The sequence below is a fragment of the Antedon mediterranea genome, chromosome 1 (assembly GCF_964355755.1).
Source record: "Antedon mediterranea chromosome 1, ecAntMedi1.1, whole genome shotgun sequence".
Lineage (NCBI taxonomy): Eukaryota > Metazoa > Echinodermata > Crinoidea > Comatulida > Antedonidae > Antedon > Antedon mediterranea.
Window position 1 is genome coordinate 14,804,257 of NC_092670.1, and position 16,706 is coordinate 14,820,962.

Genomic DNA, 16,706 nt, shown 5'->3' on the forward strand with positions numbered 1-16,706 from the left:
CAAAATATACCGTAAATGTGACCCGACTCATGACACGAGGTCAAAAACTAACAGAGCGCGACGCGTTTGTTTTGGTTTTTCTGCTGCATTGAAAGTTGAAAAACACGTGTAAAAGCAAGCAACAGATCAAAATGTCACTGTGGACCGAACAAATCACTATTTTTGCAATTCAATTGTGGGGGGAAGCGAAAGTTGGGGGGAGACTGCATGGCAACAGAAGAGATACCGAGATTTTAATTACAATAAATCGAATGTTCTTACACGACAACAACGTGATGTAAAATCATGGTAAAATACTGTATAATAGAAAATGGAAATTAAAACGGCAATATAGGATAATATAGCATAATATAAACTCAATTTGAATAACAGAGTTTATTTATAGTGACATTTCTAGATTGTGCTTGTATGTGCGGTGTAAATTTGTTGCCACTTCTGCTCATTAGATTTAAAATAGAAAGCAATGCTACGACGTTTTGAGAAACCATCATTGTTTTGTTTTTGTCAGCATGTACCGGTAGGTAAAAACCTCACTACACGAGGTCAATCCATACTTCCGTCTCACGAAATGCATTTTGGGTAATGAAAGCCAACTTTTTTACAACCCACCCACGAAGTATGTGCAGCGGAAACGGTGCACGAATTTCATATACGGTATATATACGGTATATTTATACGGTATATTTATACGGTATATTTTGGGTTGGCAGCAGAAACGGGCCATATGTTGTTGCTTGTACAGTATGTATTGTACTGTGTGAAGCATAGAGGTACAGATACAGTATACCTCCATGTGTGAAGCATAATTTATTGTAGGGATGAATGCTCAACCTAAGGCATGGAATACATGTAGGCTCATCTGTACTGTGTTTTTCTTTTAGTACTGTATGATTGATAGTTACAGGGTGCTGCACCGCTGTCTTGTCATGTATTGTTGTGCCTGAAAATTGAATAAAATAAAATAAATAAATAAATAATGTAGATGTTGCAATATATGCTTACGGTATATCCCAAAAAGAAAATTATTTTGTCCACGACGACAGGCCCATAACTTTTCCGAAAGATGCATTGGCTGCAACTGAGTCAAATGTGTACACTGGAATAATTCCTGTACTGTACACAACGCCCTCTGACAAACTAGGAGAAATTGATAAAAAGTAACCAGTAAAAATGCAAGTGTTTTGATCTGCAGTGCACATATCAAAATACCTTCAAACTAAAAAAATAATACAATTGTTGAGCAGCCTTTCATTCATACAGTACAAAAGTCATCATGTATAAGGGTCTCGTTGGGATTTTACACTTCCTGTCATCATTACCGATACAATGTACTTCAAAAGTATTGTTGTATTGTATTGTGATAATTGTATGATTGAAGAAATATTGAAAAGTAAGATCTCAATCTCCGGGACTTTTGATGATCTTGTATTAATATTTAGACTTTAAGATAAAACAAACAAATTATTGATTGAATAATTAGAATATTGATAGTGTCTGATGATTTCATGGTTATACTGTGTCTGAAATATTGCATTTTTTAATTGGTTGTGTATTGTATAGCCGTAAAGTAACCGCAAAAGCTTTAAAATAAGTGCAAAGCCTATAAAGTACAAGTCTGTATACTCTAATAAGCGTAAAACCCATGAAGTACTTGCCTAAATACTGTCAAAAAAGTGCAGTGCATATAACGTATGCAGACAATGTGCGTAAAGTCCCCTAAAGTAAGCGAAAATACCTATAAAATGCAGACCCAAAACGCAAGCACAAAGCCTATAACGTAAACACATTTACAAATCTCCACTCCCAATTGATTTTATCATAATTAGGTATTGAGCAAAATTGTTAGAAAATAAAAAAGTAAACTGTATGATTTATAAGAAACGCCCAACATCGTAATTGGTGGGTGTAAATGAAATTGATGTGGGTAGTTTCACATGTAAAGAGTATACAGTAGTACTTGTGTGTATTTGACATCCCTAATTGAACTTCTAAAATGAAAATATTATTTATTACAATGGAATTCTAGGAGTGGTGATTATAATTATTGTGTGTAAAGTGTGCAGTCATGTAATGAGTTTTATTTGTCTGGTTTGCTCAAATAGTTTGTTGTCTAGTTGTACCGTATTGGTTGTTTAAACATAAATAAACATGAAAATATCTACTGTAGGCCTATCTTTTCGAATGGGTGGTCTAGGAAGGGAAAGTATTACTTGTAATTTTGTTCAATTTAACTGAAAAATGCATTTAATTATTTTGTATAGTTTTGTTTGCGTTATTTGACAAATGTTTGCCATACAACAAGTCATAAATTCAAATAAGAGGATAAACTTAATGTCAATTTCACATTTTACAATATAAATATTTTATTAAAAACTATTAATGTGTGTAACGATAGCTACCTGATATGCTGAAAATCAACAGTATTCAAAATTGTAGACTTACAGTAAACATGTTTCATGATTTCAAAATAACTCAATTTTTGCTAAATATCTTAGCAGCATTATAGAAAACACTGGTTTGTCCTGGTTATGTACTGTTAAACCTACAGTACTGTATGAACAAAACTTAAAAATTATTGACATGTACTGTATGCAGTTTTGTACTTGATACTCAGTGAGTGAGTGACCGAGCGGTTAAGACAGTGGAACCGTAATTACCTAGCCATAACATCGGCAGGGGTTCGAGGCTCACTCACTCCATGGTTCTGGTGGTAGAACGAGTCTTCTCGGATAAGGACTATAAACCGTAGGTCCAGTGTACACATCTAGCTCGTGTGCACTTTAAAGAACCTAGTACATCTTTTGAGACGAGTAGGGGGTTACCCCGGTGTATTAGTACATCACAGCCACTGATCACCAACTGGGCCCTCTGGAAGACCAGTCATTGACTGAAGAGGTCACCCAGTATAAATATATATTTCAATTCAAGTAAATTATAATTGTCAAGTCAAGTATCTCTGTTGAGATATTTTTCTTGGGTAGTTTTATCCATAAAGGGTGGTTGTTGTAGACTAGAGGGTAGTTACCTCCGCTAAGGACGTTATGTTTTCATGCGTGTGTAGCATTTTTTTTTATATATTTGTTTGTTAATGTTACACTTACAGTAGTAGCAGGATTACTAAATTTATTTTCATAAGATTTTAAAGGATGGTTTCATAGCTATATTGGAACATGTCATTAAATTTTCATATGTCTAGGCAGAGGTTTGCACTCTCTGGGTGGCCTTCTTCTAGTTATATAGTTTACCCACACAAATAAAATATCACATCAAACATTGTACTGTAATAGTTCAAAGAAAAGATTTTAAATGGGACCAAAAAGTAAGATTTTTCTTAAGATGGTCTCCAGGACTGAAAAGGTAAAAAAAAAGATGATAAATTCGGAAACTGGTCTTGTTTCTGCTGGACAATAGTACTGTAACAATATTTAAAATGACCAATTATTAATTCAAGATTATTTCTTGGCAGCAGGAACAGGCCTATAGGGACACTATGTCAAACACAATGTCTTAACACAACCATAAGTATAATATTATATAATATAATCGAATGTCAACATTTATTTTTAGGTGAAAGTGGAGCTGGAAAAACGGAGGCGTCGAAGGTAATTATGAGATATATGGCAGCGATTACACATGCAAGCGGCCAGAATGAAATCAACAGGTAATTACATACATAATATTCATTCATAAATACCACTTGTTTAATAAAATTTCATGCTTGACTGAGTACATTGTCAGTGTGTCATAAATATCAATGACCCAAAAATCTTTAGATTGACAATTAAAAAAGAAATTATTGATTTTCAACACTGTTATTGTGTTTATTCTTATATTCATACGGTTCTATTAATTGGAGTAGACATATATTACTTGCATGAATTTTACAGTAGATATAGATACCATGCAGTATTGAAGAATAGGACATAAAATAGTAAATTAATAAATTTTTTAATTGACTGTTTTATTAGTATTAATAGTTCAATGTCTTGAATTGAAGCCAGGACAAAATTTTATATACTCGGTTTAATTGTATGTTGATGAGACAAACATAGTACCCGACCCTTAACAGCACCTCATATGGCCTAATATCAACTTGAATCCTATATTATTGTATCTCTAATGCACTTGTCAATTGTATGACCCACTATACGACCCCCGGGAGAGGTGCGTCATGGGTGCGTCATTTACAAATAATTACTGACACAGGGGTGCGTCCAAGAACCTAGATGGTACGTCACATCAATGAACAAGGTTTGTCAATGTCCGTCACTTTACCACCCACCATATCATAAACAACATGGTCACAGTGCGTCAAAATGGGTGCGTCATGGTAACCTAAAGGTAAGTCACCTTTTTGACGCACGGGTGCGTCATGGTATTCAAAAGTATGACGCACATCGGACAAATGACGCACCTCTCCCGGGGGTCGTATAGTGGGTCATACAATTGACAAGTGCATAATCACTGACTGTGGTAAAGTGCGGACATGTTAGTATGTCATAGGGTCAATTTGTTATCCTCCTATAATAAGCCTCAGTTATAGATCCTAATGCTGATGATGTTATCTTGGTGTGTCTCACTATAAGGGCGCTTTTTTGACGAAGGTGCGATGTATATGATAAAGTTCTTCTTTTGGTAATGTATTCGTCTCTTCAGAGAGAGAGGCTATTGTTGGTTTATATAGTAGACTATCAACACCACTATTTATTTGTGTTAAAAATAAAGGCCTTGTAAAACATATGTCCTTTTGTCATTCTTTAGTATTTGAAAGCAAGGCCTCGTACCATGTTATAGAATCAACTTGTTATCCTTCTATAATGACCTTGGTTATAGGTCCTAATGGCAGCTTTTAGCATTTGCAAATAAAAAATAAGGCCTCAGTAGCACCTCATATGTCCTAATGACATAAACTTGTTAGTAAGATGAATAAAACCTCATTCAGAAGATCTCAACTTGTTAAAATTCTTCATTATTTCACACCCAAAAGTGACATTGCCAAATTGGTACTTTATTGGTAATATATACAATAATAACATATTGTTATATTTAATGACTATGCACAACTGTATTTTTTATGTTCTGTGGTTGAACAATAAACATACTGTACTGTAATACAGAATTGCATAGCCTATATAAATATGTGAATGTAATTGGTCAAAATGCATGACCATTGACCATACCAAGGCAATATTACATGTTATGTTGGCAGGGTAGATAAAATATAAAGTGATGTGAAATTATGTGTGTATAAGCTGATGCTTTCGATTTGCACAACAAAATTAAAGTAGTACAAAATATTGTAGTTACCAATCAAATGCCTTATTTTGCTTGAAATAAAATTATTCTCATCCAATCTAATTGTCTGATAGTGTTTATATAATAATAGTCTTTTGAGCCAATCAAAGGCCCTGTTAAAAGTAGTTTGAATGGTTTACTTATTCTTTTTTTGGTTCTTATTTGCAGAGTCAAAAACATTCTTATCCAATCAAATGCTCTGTTAGAAGCGTTTGGAAATGCCAAGACAACTCGCAATGACAATTCTAGTCGATTCGGCAAGTACATGGATATCAACTTTGACTTCAAGGGTGACCCTATCGGTGGTCACATTAATAATTATCTACTAGAAAAGGTATGTTTATTTTAATAAAACCAAATCAAAATAGAAAGTTATTTGAATTTCTGTGAGCATTATTAAACATCTTTTCTGAAGCACCTATTTAAAACAGCGGCAAATGGAAGATCGATAAATAATTTCGACACTCTCTATTCAACAATGCGATAAATTAATAATTTTGTCTTTCTTTTTTTAAGTCGCGTGTCATTAGGCAGCAAGATGGCGAACGTAACTTCCATTCCTTTTACCAACTCTTGAGTGGAGGAACTGACCAACAATTAGCGGCACTCAAATTAGAACGTAACCCGGACAAATATCATTATGTTAATCAAGGAAATAGTGTAAAGGTATCAAGAAATTGTTTGTATATTTTTAGGGTTTTCATTTTTTTAAGGTGGAAAAGTTTCATCATTATCATCATCGCCAATCTTGTCAAAATCCTAGATTTTCTTGTGTGTTCATCTCTTTATGTAATTTTAGAGTGTAAGCCATATTACCTACAGTACATGATCATTAATATACAGGTAGGTCTGCACATGCCCAATGAACCCTAATCTCCCAAACATCCCTATCCTCCCATCCCCCAATATCTGTGCAGTAAAAACTGCCATAAAGTAATTAAAATGCACCTAATATTTTTCATTTTCCCCTAATTTTTAGAAAGTACTGTAGTCTATTGTGGTATAGTGCTTATGGTTTTATAGATTCATATACAAATAGTACCCTTATTATATATACAGCAGAAAGACACAGTGCCCTACAGTAGATGATGTCACATTCACCGATGTAAGACCCTACTCTTCTGAAAGAAAGTTTCTAAAGTTCACACAGGCCAGATTTGTACACTGGGGCTGAACCTCCAGTTTGTAATTCCTAGACTGGTTCAACCACCAGAACTATGGTAGAGGAAAGTCTTGAAACTCTACCGTATGGCTTTGTTTGTGGCCTAAACCGCTCGGCCACTCCACCTGATTTTGCAATTATTCCTCATAAACTTATTATGCACAAATACAGTACATAGAAAACATGCATGAAAACAATATGTATGCAAGAAAAACTTGATGTTCTCTACATCTATGCATGACAAGTCCAGAATCAATACTCAATTTTACATAATGTGATATTAAAATTTCATTGTAGTAATAAAATATACGTAGTTAAATTAAGAATGGGCATTAGTACTGTACACGCTTTATTACCTACTTAATGTATTGTGTTTTGCTCATACTGTACACTGCTGGAATAGCAGCTACAGTAATACTCCTATCTGTATTAATAAATATACAGAGATGCTCCAACATTTTCTTTAAATATTTCCTATTAATTTAGTGAACCAGTGGCATTTCAGAGCCAGAGAAAATTGGGGGGGAAAAATATTTTTTTTTAGAATTAATTATTTTTAGACATAAAATTCAAGATAGCAATGTAAATAACTTTATGACAAAAAACTCCAATTTAATTAAACTCACTTATAATATATAGATATAATGAACAATAATATTTACATTAAATTGTATAAGAAATCTAGCCACAATTAAAATTTCATAACATATTTGTAGATAAGCTTATAAAGTTTTTTAATAAAAGCCCTTTTGAATTTAGGTTATTAATTGCATCAGAATACATTGTACCATAAACCTTCTATAAGCATCAACACAGTATTAGAGATACATCTTTATGTATGTACACATATTATGATATTAACTACAGTTGTCATAATTCACAATATTGCATATTTAATGGCTTTTTGATAGACAATAAATTGCCAATTCAGCTACCACGATAGACATCAAAATATGATTTAATAGTCACATTATATTAACATCAGTTTCTGTTTTTATTAACAACAATCGATGCATATTGCTTGATTTAGTATTTAAACAACACAGTGTGTGCTAATTTTACCAGTATTCTTCCAATATAGAAATCAATTCCGGAAAATTAAGCGAAGTACCAAATTATTGATACACTAAAGATGTAACTAAAAAAACACAAATTGTACTTCTGTCTATCCAATTTGCAAAATATAACCCTTGATTGCTCTTGTTCTATGTTTTTAATGGCTAGGCCTAACCTTCAACTACTAGGTTGTATTTCTTACATCATTTCCAATCTTGCTGGCAAAACCTGCCTCTGGAGGACACTGTATACAACTTTCCATGCCTATTTTTTTTTTTCTTTTCTTTGCTTGTATCATTTCTATTTCATTTGTGGTACTGATTACAATATGAAAATTGCTCTTTTAATATATTTAAAATGTTGAAAGATATGTATCAAATATTTTTTATTTTACAAATCTTAAATTATTTTTGGCTTTTATAATTTTCATGTACATTACAAACGTTTACATGAATAATTCAGTACTAAATGCCATCATACACAGGCTCCTTGGAACTGGTGATTTACAATACTATCACTTTAATATACATTCTTTAATGTATAAATTTTAGAATTCCAATGAAATGTAAAATGTATAAACCCCGGTATAAAGTATGATACATTTTTTTCTTTTTTTCCATTTCAGAACGACCAAAACATGGTAATTTTCTTTTGATTTCATTTATGTTTTCATATTTATTTTAGTTTACATTATTTTATTTCATAGTATTTCTTCTCGTATTTTCAATTTTGTTTTGGTTCCTATTCCGTGCCTAGATTATCTGGATTAACCAACAATAACCCCTTTCTTCAAAGAGAGGAATATGTGTATATTTTGGGTTTATTCAGCTAAATGTGGCATGCAGCATACCAACACTGTTGGTTTGTGTGATTTGAATTTTAATTACCAAATTTATTTTATCCTTATTTTTAAATTCTTTCCTTTCAATTATGTTATGTTTTTTATTTATAGTATTGTTTTGAATTGCTGTGTTTTAAAAAAAAATCTACTTTTCAAATATTTTACTTTCTATGAAATGAATTGTTACCTTTCTTTATTCTCTCTTAGTCCAAATAAATTAAACACCCACACTGATGGGTTTCTACCTGTATGTCATGTTTCAATCTATATACACTAAAGTGTAATTTAATTCTTGAACATTTTACAGTTTAAGATTAGAGTTTACATTGGTATTGTTTTCATCAATAACAGTTTACTGTTTAAGCATGAATCTATAAATTATTAATTTATAGGTCCATGGTTTATTAGTATTTCCTGGTAGATGGATTAGTATAGTACTTATCAGGACAGGACAAATAATAAATGTTTATAAGTGCGATGGTACAAAATTTCAAATTTCACCTGATGAAATTATTTTTACCATCATACGAATATATAAACATTATTGTTCTATATAATACCTAAGTAGTAATTCTTGTCATTGTAATTGTTCTGATCTTTTTGTTGTGAAGGAGAGATTGTGTCGTGCACGTCGCTGCTTCTGTTCGCAGGGCCACCAAAAATATTGGATTTCACAAAGTATTTTTCCACAGTCGTTAAATAGTATGTACTAATGCATGCCATGTGACCAAAAATCATCCAATTAAATGACAAGAATCTATTTAGGTGTAATATAATAAAGAATAGGCAGCCATAATCCTAGAAAATATTCATACAAATCTGTAGTAAAAAATGACTTTATATTTTATTTGAGCACTTTTAATCTGCAACATTTTATTAGACAGAAAATCAAGTATATATTTTAAATTAGTACTGTAAAAATTGTATAAAGATCTTGCAGTTTTCTGAATAGAAATCCGTATTATAGAAAACTTAGGTCGAAAAGATGTCTTTATCCCTATAAAAAGCTTAGGGTAGATCTATTAAAAAACTTACATTAGGGCAATTGGACACTCCTATCCTGACAGCCAGCAAAGTAGACATCCCTACACCTACACTACAACTAGATCGCATGTCATCAAAATTAATAGTTAAATGTGTTTTGCATTTTATCAATCTATATACAATATGATCCACATAATATAATGTGTAAAATAATTACTACTGACAATGTAGTTATAAAACATATTTTGGTGGTTTTTAGGTTGGAACAATCAATGACCGAAAAGATTTCAAAACTGTACAAGAAGCAATGAGAGATATGCAGTTTTCACCTGATGAGTGTAAAACAGTTTGGGCAACTGTTGCATCCATCATGCACCTAGTAAGTACAAGAAAGGAAGAGTATTTCGTCTTTGGGACAACTCTATTAAGAGGAAAACCCTATTAGGAGGCGATCCTATTAAGATTCGATCCTATCAAGACAACCCTATTAAGGGGAAATTGTCAAAGAAACAAAAAATGAGAAAGTTTGTGTTTGTTTGTTTGGTCCAAAAGTTTTCATCTTAATAGTGGTTCTGTTGTACTGTATATATTTATTAAGTGTAGTATGTAGTATTTCTCTCAATACATTGTTTATAAATGATTGATTCCGCTTCCTAATTACTTCTCCTATCCAGTGCAGTTTAAACAAGCAATACAAAGATGTAAATGCAAAAAACAAAACAGAAAGCATATGCACATATCTATTAATAGATTGTTTATATCAAAATGACTCTTTCTATACAGTATATATATAATCTCTGTTAAATGGAAACCGTTGGGTGTCCTCTTAATAGACTTGATCCCTGAAAGTGGTTGTCCGTAGAGATATTACCCCTAGAAAGTGTCCCCTTGATAGAGGTATCCCAATAGATAATAATCTACTACTAATATTTTTAATTATTAAAACTATCTATTCCCAGTTTTGTTATTATGACATTTTTCCCAATACAGTTTGCACCTATCATAAGAATGAACTAGCAATTGTTTTTTATTAGGGTGCAATCATTTTTGATAGCGAAGACAGTGAGCAGTGTTTTGTAAAGAACCCTGAAGATCTGTCGACGATAACAGAGCTACTACAGGTACAGAAAGAAGACCTAGAAAAGGCATTGTGTTCCAGGGTTGTGGCTGCTAGGGGAGAGGTCATGGAGAAAGGTCACACGTCAGAACAAGCAGAATTTGGAAGAGATGCATTTGCTAAGGTTGGTTAATGGTAGTGACTATTGTAATTATGTAAGCGTCTGGCCAGGACTATGTGCTATTCTAGCTTCTATAAAAGTTATAATATTTCTCCTTATCTGGGTGTAGCGTACCAAAGTAGTAAGATCATTCAAATATTTGAAGGGTCAAGTACCTGACACCTCGTAATCTATTTTGTAATTAACGCATGTTCGCTGTTAACTCAGTGACTGAACGATTATACAAACTGTATATCCAACATACACAATCTACTTTTTTTGCTCTATGAGTAAAAGGTTTCCAATGTACTCGTTCACACCATGGACAAATGAGCGCCTTTACCCATTGGTTGGAGCATCATTTATTTAAGTGTAGAATCACAATTTAAATCGGCAATATATAAAACCATCATGGTCAAGTACTGTAGTAACAATAACAAGAACAATTTTGTAGTGGAGAAATATTTCTTATACAGCTAGATTTTCTATAGTTTAAAGTGAGTAATTCAGTCTTTCATTTATAGACAATCTTACTTTTTTCATACTCATAGCTAAACACTTGAATTCTAAATCCAAATATTTAAAGTGTTATTCGTGATTTCTTTAATTCAAAAGTGGTCTAGTTTTTTTTCTTCTTGAGTTTTTTGAGACAAGTCTAAGATGGGTATTAACAGAATTCAACTTGACATTCTGAAATTGACAATTGACAAATTAATCTGTAATTTTATAGATAAATACAATGTTCAGATATATACAATAGGTTGATATCATTTTTGTTCTATAATTCTATTCTATAACCTTTTCTTTATGGATTTTACAACTTTTCAAGTTTCTTGGAGACATGTCTCAAGATATTTATGAGTAGAATTCAATTTCAAATTCAATTTGACACTTGAGAAATAATCTTTTATTTATTTTTTGAATACAAAGGAAGTCATACATCAGATTAGACTAAATTAAAAAAATGGTTAGTTTCACATCCTGGATTTTAAATTAGTTTTTTTATGATTCAATAACACAACCTTTTAGAACATGACCGCGATTGTTTTTATACTAAATACGACCATTTTTTAAAAAGAAGTACTAACAGGAATAAATTCCTGCTGCTCCAATATTTCAGAGAGGGGATGTGTTTTATTTTTTAATTTTTTTTAAATATAATGTTACTTTATTTTTATCTTGTATTCCAATACACGTTGCTCTGTATAACATACCTTAAAAAAAGCCCAGCTCAAATGAAGCCCTCTCTTTGGTTTTCAAATGTAATTTAAAAAACAAGCCCATTTTGAAAACAATCCCACTGGGCTTCTCGACTATTTGAATGTCAAAGGAGCAGAAATACACAATACCAACACATGGTTAAGAGTTAGTTGGGCGATTTAAATGCTAGATATTTGTGTTTGTTTGAACTTTAAATGGCAAGTGAGCAAGTAAAACAAAAACTACACAGGCTGTGGGTTAATATCAATAGAATCATATTATACAGAATGTGATAGTTTTGCATGTTGATCATGACTGCAGTATAGACTTCCTCATTATGCCTGTATATGGTATTGTTATGGAATGACCCTGACAAATATTGCATATTCATTCTTTCCTGGTTTATTGAAATAAATATAATAATAATATTTGATAATTTAATTTGCAAGCCAAATGGCCAATCCGTAACTAAAGAGCCAACAATATTGGTATGGGCTTGACGCTGACTCACTCCTACTGTAGTTCTGGTGAGGGAACCAGTCTTCTCGGATAGGGACTATAAACCATAGGTCCGGTGTAAACAGTTTTAACCTGTGTGCACTTCAAAGAACCTGAGGCTAACTGGTTCACAAAATAGCCCTGTATCAGAGGAATTACCACCTATCTGATAGGACAGTGATTTATTTACTATTATTAGTAATCGTTTTGGTAAGCCACATGTGCCCAAAGACACAAAATGATACAAATATAAATACTATGTTTAAAATGTAAAGAAGATGGTAGTACTTTGAATGGAAATTGACAATTTCTTTTTATTATGAACTAATATTTACCTTTATGCATTTCACTCTGCAAATCCTTAATTAATTATCCAAACATTATGCTGCATGCACACGTGATTAATGATAATTTACATACGTGAATAAATTAAAATATTTTGGTAACCATCTTATTAATATTATGCTTGCAATGAATGCACACATAGAAACCATCCATTTAGACACCCCTATCCGCAGAACACCTCTATTTAGTGGACACTTTCCTGTTAAAAAAAATTAGAAGCAATATATTTGTTAAATCTACAGCCAATATTCAGGGTTTGCTTCTATTAAGGGACCCCATTGTTTGATCCTCAACAAACCACCTCATTAATAGGGGTTATATTGTAGTATGGAAAGTATAGATTAAATGCATAATTTTGTTCAATCTTACTACAGGATTTAAATAATTACAGTACCACTTTAATTATCTAAATTTATTTTATAACATCAGGAAGTTTACATTGTGAAAATTCACGCTTTTACTGCCTCTTTTAAAAGTTATTTTATTTTATCACTGATATAAATACATGTTATTACCACACAGGCTATTTACGATCGTCTATTCAGCTGGATTGTGAGCAAGGTCAACGAAGCCATTGAGGTGAGAGGCTCAAACCTTAAGCACGGCAAGAGTACACTTATCGGCGTGCTTGATATCTATGGCTTTGAGATCTTTGATAACAACAGGTAAAATACATCGCTAATAACAGTGACACAAGAATGAGATTCTCTCAATATATTTTTAAGGATTAAGAAATATTTCATACTTATTTAGTTTTGAATTACAGGATAAATCAGCATGTATAAGGTTGACTTTTTAGACTTTAAGAGTATAAGTCGTTTTATTGTTGATAGATAATTTTCATTCTATGATGGTTCAAATATTCTCAATCACCCACACACATTGACCATAAGTAGGTAGTCAGCAATTCAGACATAAACAATTAAAATCAATTCTATCTTGACCCACATCTTGTAATTTCTAAAATGTAAAGTATTAAAGTCAACTAATCAATCAAAGTATGTTTGGTCAGTCAATTTCATTTGGTCAAATATATTTTTTATCGAGAGTGAGTCAAATCCAACACAATCGTAGCTCAAAAAGATAGCCACCACGGAGAGAGGAACCATTAAATTTGACTGCATCATCAATCGGCCAAACATATAAATGATAGTTGAAGTCACACACACTTACATATTGAGAATTCTGTTCATTACGACCTTATGCGAAAATTTCACTGGCATTAAAAATAGAATTAATTTTATAAAAATGTACTGTACTGTAGAATCCCTTTTTGATATTCAGGGGACACCTTTATTAAGGGAACTCATTCCTGTAAAAAAAATACTAAAATAAACCCCTATTAAATGGATACTTTTTTTTTTTGGTCCTTAAAAGGTCTCCTCTTAATAGAGGTTCTATCGTAAAAAAAACTGATTTATGGGGTTTTCTTGATATTGTTTTGGTTATTATAAATTTTATATACTAAAATTAGTGGTGCGGTCGCCAGGAGTACAGACCCTGTTTGCATTATATATCGGTGTCATCTATTTAACTCCCTAATACTTCTATGGGTGAAATAGTAAGGCTTGTTTTCTGCAGAGCTTTTAAATTTCAAAGAATTTATATTTTTACTGATTTTTTTAGTTTTTCCTGTTTACTTCAATCAGAAACCTGTTGAAATTATATGTTGTATTTAACAGTAAATAAAGTACAAAGTAATTACTAGTGGCTATAGATTTTAGATGAACTGTACAAGGAAATGTCTCCGGCCTATTATAGACTTAAAATAATAAAATTTTTATGTGGGCATATGTGGGAGGAAATGTGTACCAACAATATTTTTCCTAATTATTTCCCTCTACATTTTTTCTTTCCGGTAATTATTTAAAATGCCAATGGAATGAAACGGCAACACCCAAAAAAAAAATACAGACTTTTTTTTCTTCCGCAGTCATAAAAAGGGTATATAATAGCAATAATGTGACAAATACAAAAATAAGCACTAACTCACAGTTTATCCTTGTTTAGCCTATATTTGTATGAAAATTTAACATTTTTGTCTAGATAAATAAGTTTTTTATAACATGTTTCAAATGTTCTAATACCCATAAATTGAATTTTTCTCATCATCTCATGTTAGGCTTTTTGTAGCTAGATACTTAATAGGGTCAATGAATATCACAAGTACTGTAATACAGTGTAACATATGTATCACATGTCATAGGTCAACAAATAATCACTCTAAATTAAATTTGTCTTTTAGTTTTGAACAGTTCTGTATAAACTACTGCAATGAGAAACTTCAGCAACTGTTCATAGAATTAGTTTTGAAACAAGAGCAAGAAGAGTATGAACGAGAAGGAATTGAATGGCAGTCAATTGAGTACTTCAACAACAGAATAATCTGTGACCTAGTGGAGGAGAACCATAAAGGCATCATTGCCATCTTGGATGAAGCTTGTCTGAATGTTGGCAAAGTCACTGATGAGGTACTCGTCTTTATTTAATTCACCTTGATATATCTTGGCTGCTGTTTTCTATTTGCGAATATATCATATAATATATAAACACCACAGGCACAGAACAAATTCTAAACCGCCCGGTGATATACTGAAAATTTATTAATTAATTTGATAATGTGAAGAAATCTGTGAGAATGAGAAGTCACCCAACCGGGATTCGAACCTGGAACCTTTTGCTTGATATGCAGATGTCCTAACCATTAGACCACTGCGACATTCATATTATTGTTCAAACCCGATTGGATAGCGACTCTTTAACACTCTAATAATTATTTATTTTGTTTAATTCACCATTGTTCTAGATGTTTCTTGATGCAATGAACAAAAAGTTAACCAAACACCCTCATTACACAAGTAGAGCTCTGCAGCCCACTGACAAGTCTCTGGTACACAGCCAAGACTTCAGAATACGCCATTATGCAGGTGATGTCACGTAAGTGCCACATAATGTAGTTTTGTTTTCAGCAATTTCTTAATACTTCTCTCATTATTTCTGTAGGCTTTTAGTCTGAAGTTGCAGTGTAATATTCTATTGATCTCATGTTTGTTTTTCCTCTAACTTAATTAACTATAAAAGAAAATATTCTACCAATATATGAGGTATATCAGGTTTAAATGTATACTAGATTGGACATCTCTTCACCCACTTTTCATGGAAGCATAGACATATTATAATGAATAATTATAATAATAATATCTCTATGATTACCCAATTAGTTTTAATTAAATAAATAACATTTTTACAGCTACGTTATCCATCAGTTTTTGCTCAAGAACAGAGACAGCTTGTTTCAGGATTTCAAACGATTGTTGTACAATAGTAGTAACCCCACCCTTAAAGCCATGTGGCCTGATGGAAAACAAAGTGTCAAACAGGTCAGAGGTCACAGTTCACCATTGCCATTCTAATCATTGGCTTTGCACCCTGCCTCATTTTCTGTGAATTGCAATCTGTGTTTGTTAATCATTTTAAAATTGGGAAAATTGGTGATATGTTAAATAACTGTCAATATGTATCGTCTGCTTTTGTGTAACAAAACTTGATAAACAGCATTTTGCATCTTGTTAGTTACAAAGTTCAACATTTTAAAGAGATTTTTATCATTAAACAAATTTATTTTTGTAGATATTATATTATAGATACTTTGAACTTGGGAACCAATATAAACTACACAGTTTTATATTGAAAAAAAAATTGTTTATTTTATTAAAATTTATCAACCGAATAATGAATGGGAGATTTATATCTTGCTTTTCTCCTGTGTTTGAAATGAAATTTTCTGTAATAAAGTAATTTATAAAATGCTTAGGTATACTAAAAAATATTTATAAACATTAGTAATATTATTAATTGCAAGAGCCAGCATCATTTTGTCAGTACATTGTATATCCATCATTGTTTTTCCACCGGCTGCTTTTTCTGCACATTCCAACACCACATATTGCAGGTACGATGTAAGAGGCTACATGGATAAGAATAAAGACACCTTATACCAAGATTTCAAACGTCTACTGTATTCAAGCAGCAATAAGTCAATTAAAGAAATGTGGCCAGACGGACAACAGAGTGTGTTGGAGGTATTGTAGCGCCACCGTAGATTTGA

General features: G+C 32.1%; 1 protein-coding gene across 3 annotated transcripts in view; it reads left to right on the top strand.

Annotated features, from left to right (window-relative positions):
• The window catches only part of LOC140057852 (unconventional myosin-Id-like), a 34,402-nt gene that overhangs the window by 8,148 nt on the left and 9,548 nt on the right, over nucleotides 1-16,706 (top strand). The window contains exons 3-12 of one of the 3 annotated variants that reach the window (XM_072103623.1): nucleotides 3,568-3,661; nucleotides 5,464-5,629; nucleotides 5,812-5,961; nucleotides 8,139-8,153; nucleotides 9,598-9,717; nucleotides 10,373-10,579; nucleotides 13,121-13,263; nucleotides 14,844-15,069; nucleotides 15,405-15,535; nucleotides 15,849-15,978. In XM_072103623.1, the coding sequence (XP_071959724.1) occupies nucleotides 3,568-3,661; nucleotides 5,464-5,629; nucleotides 5,812-5,961; nucleotides 8,139-8,153; nucleotides 9,598-9,717; nucleotides 10,373-10,579; nucleotides 13,121-13,263; nucleotides 14,844-15,069; nucleotides 15,405-15,535; nucleotides 15,849-15,978 (1,382 nt within the window). Of the gene's footprint in view, nucleotides 1-3,567; nucleotides 3,662-5,463; nucleotides 5,630-5,811; nucleotides 5,962-8,138; nucleotides 8,154-9,597; nucleotides 9,718-10,372; nucleotides 10,580-13,120; nucleotides 13,264-14,843; nucleotides 15,070-15,404; nucleotides 15,536-15,848; nucleotides 15,979-16,550; nucleotides 16,681-16,706 lie in introns of all 3 variants that reach the window. The other 2 variants (XM_072103620.1, XM_072103624.1) reach the window with 2 other exon arrangements.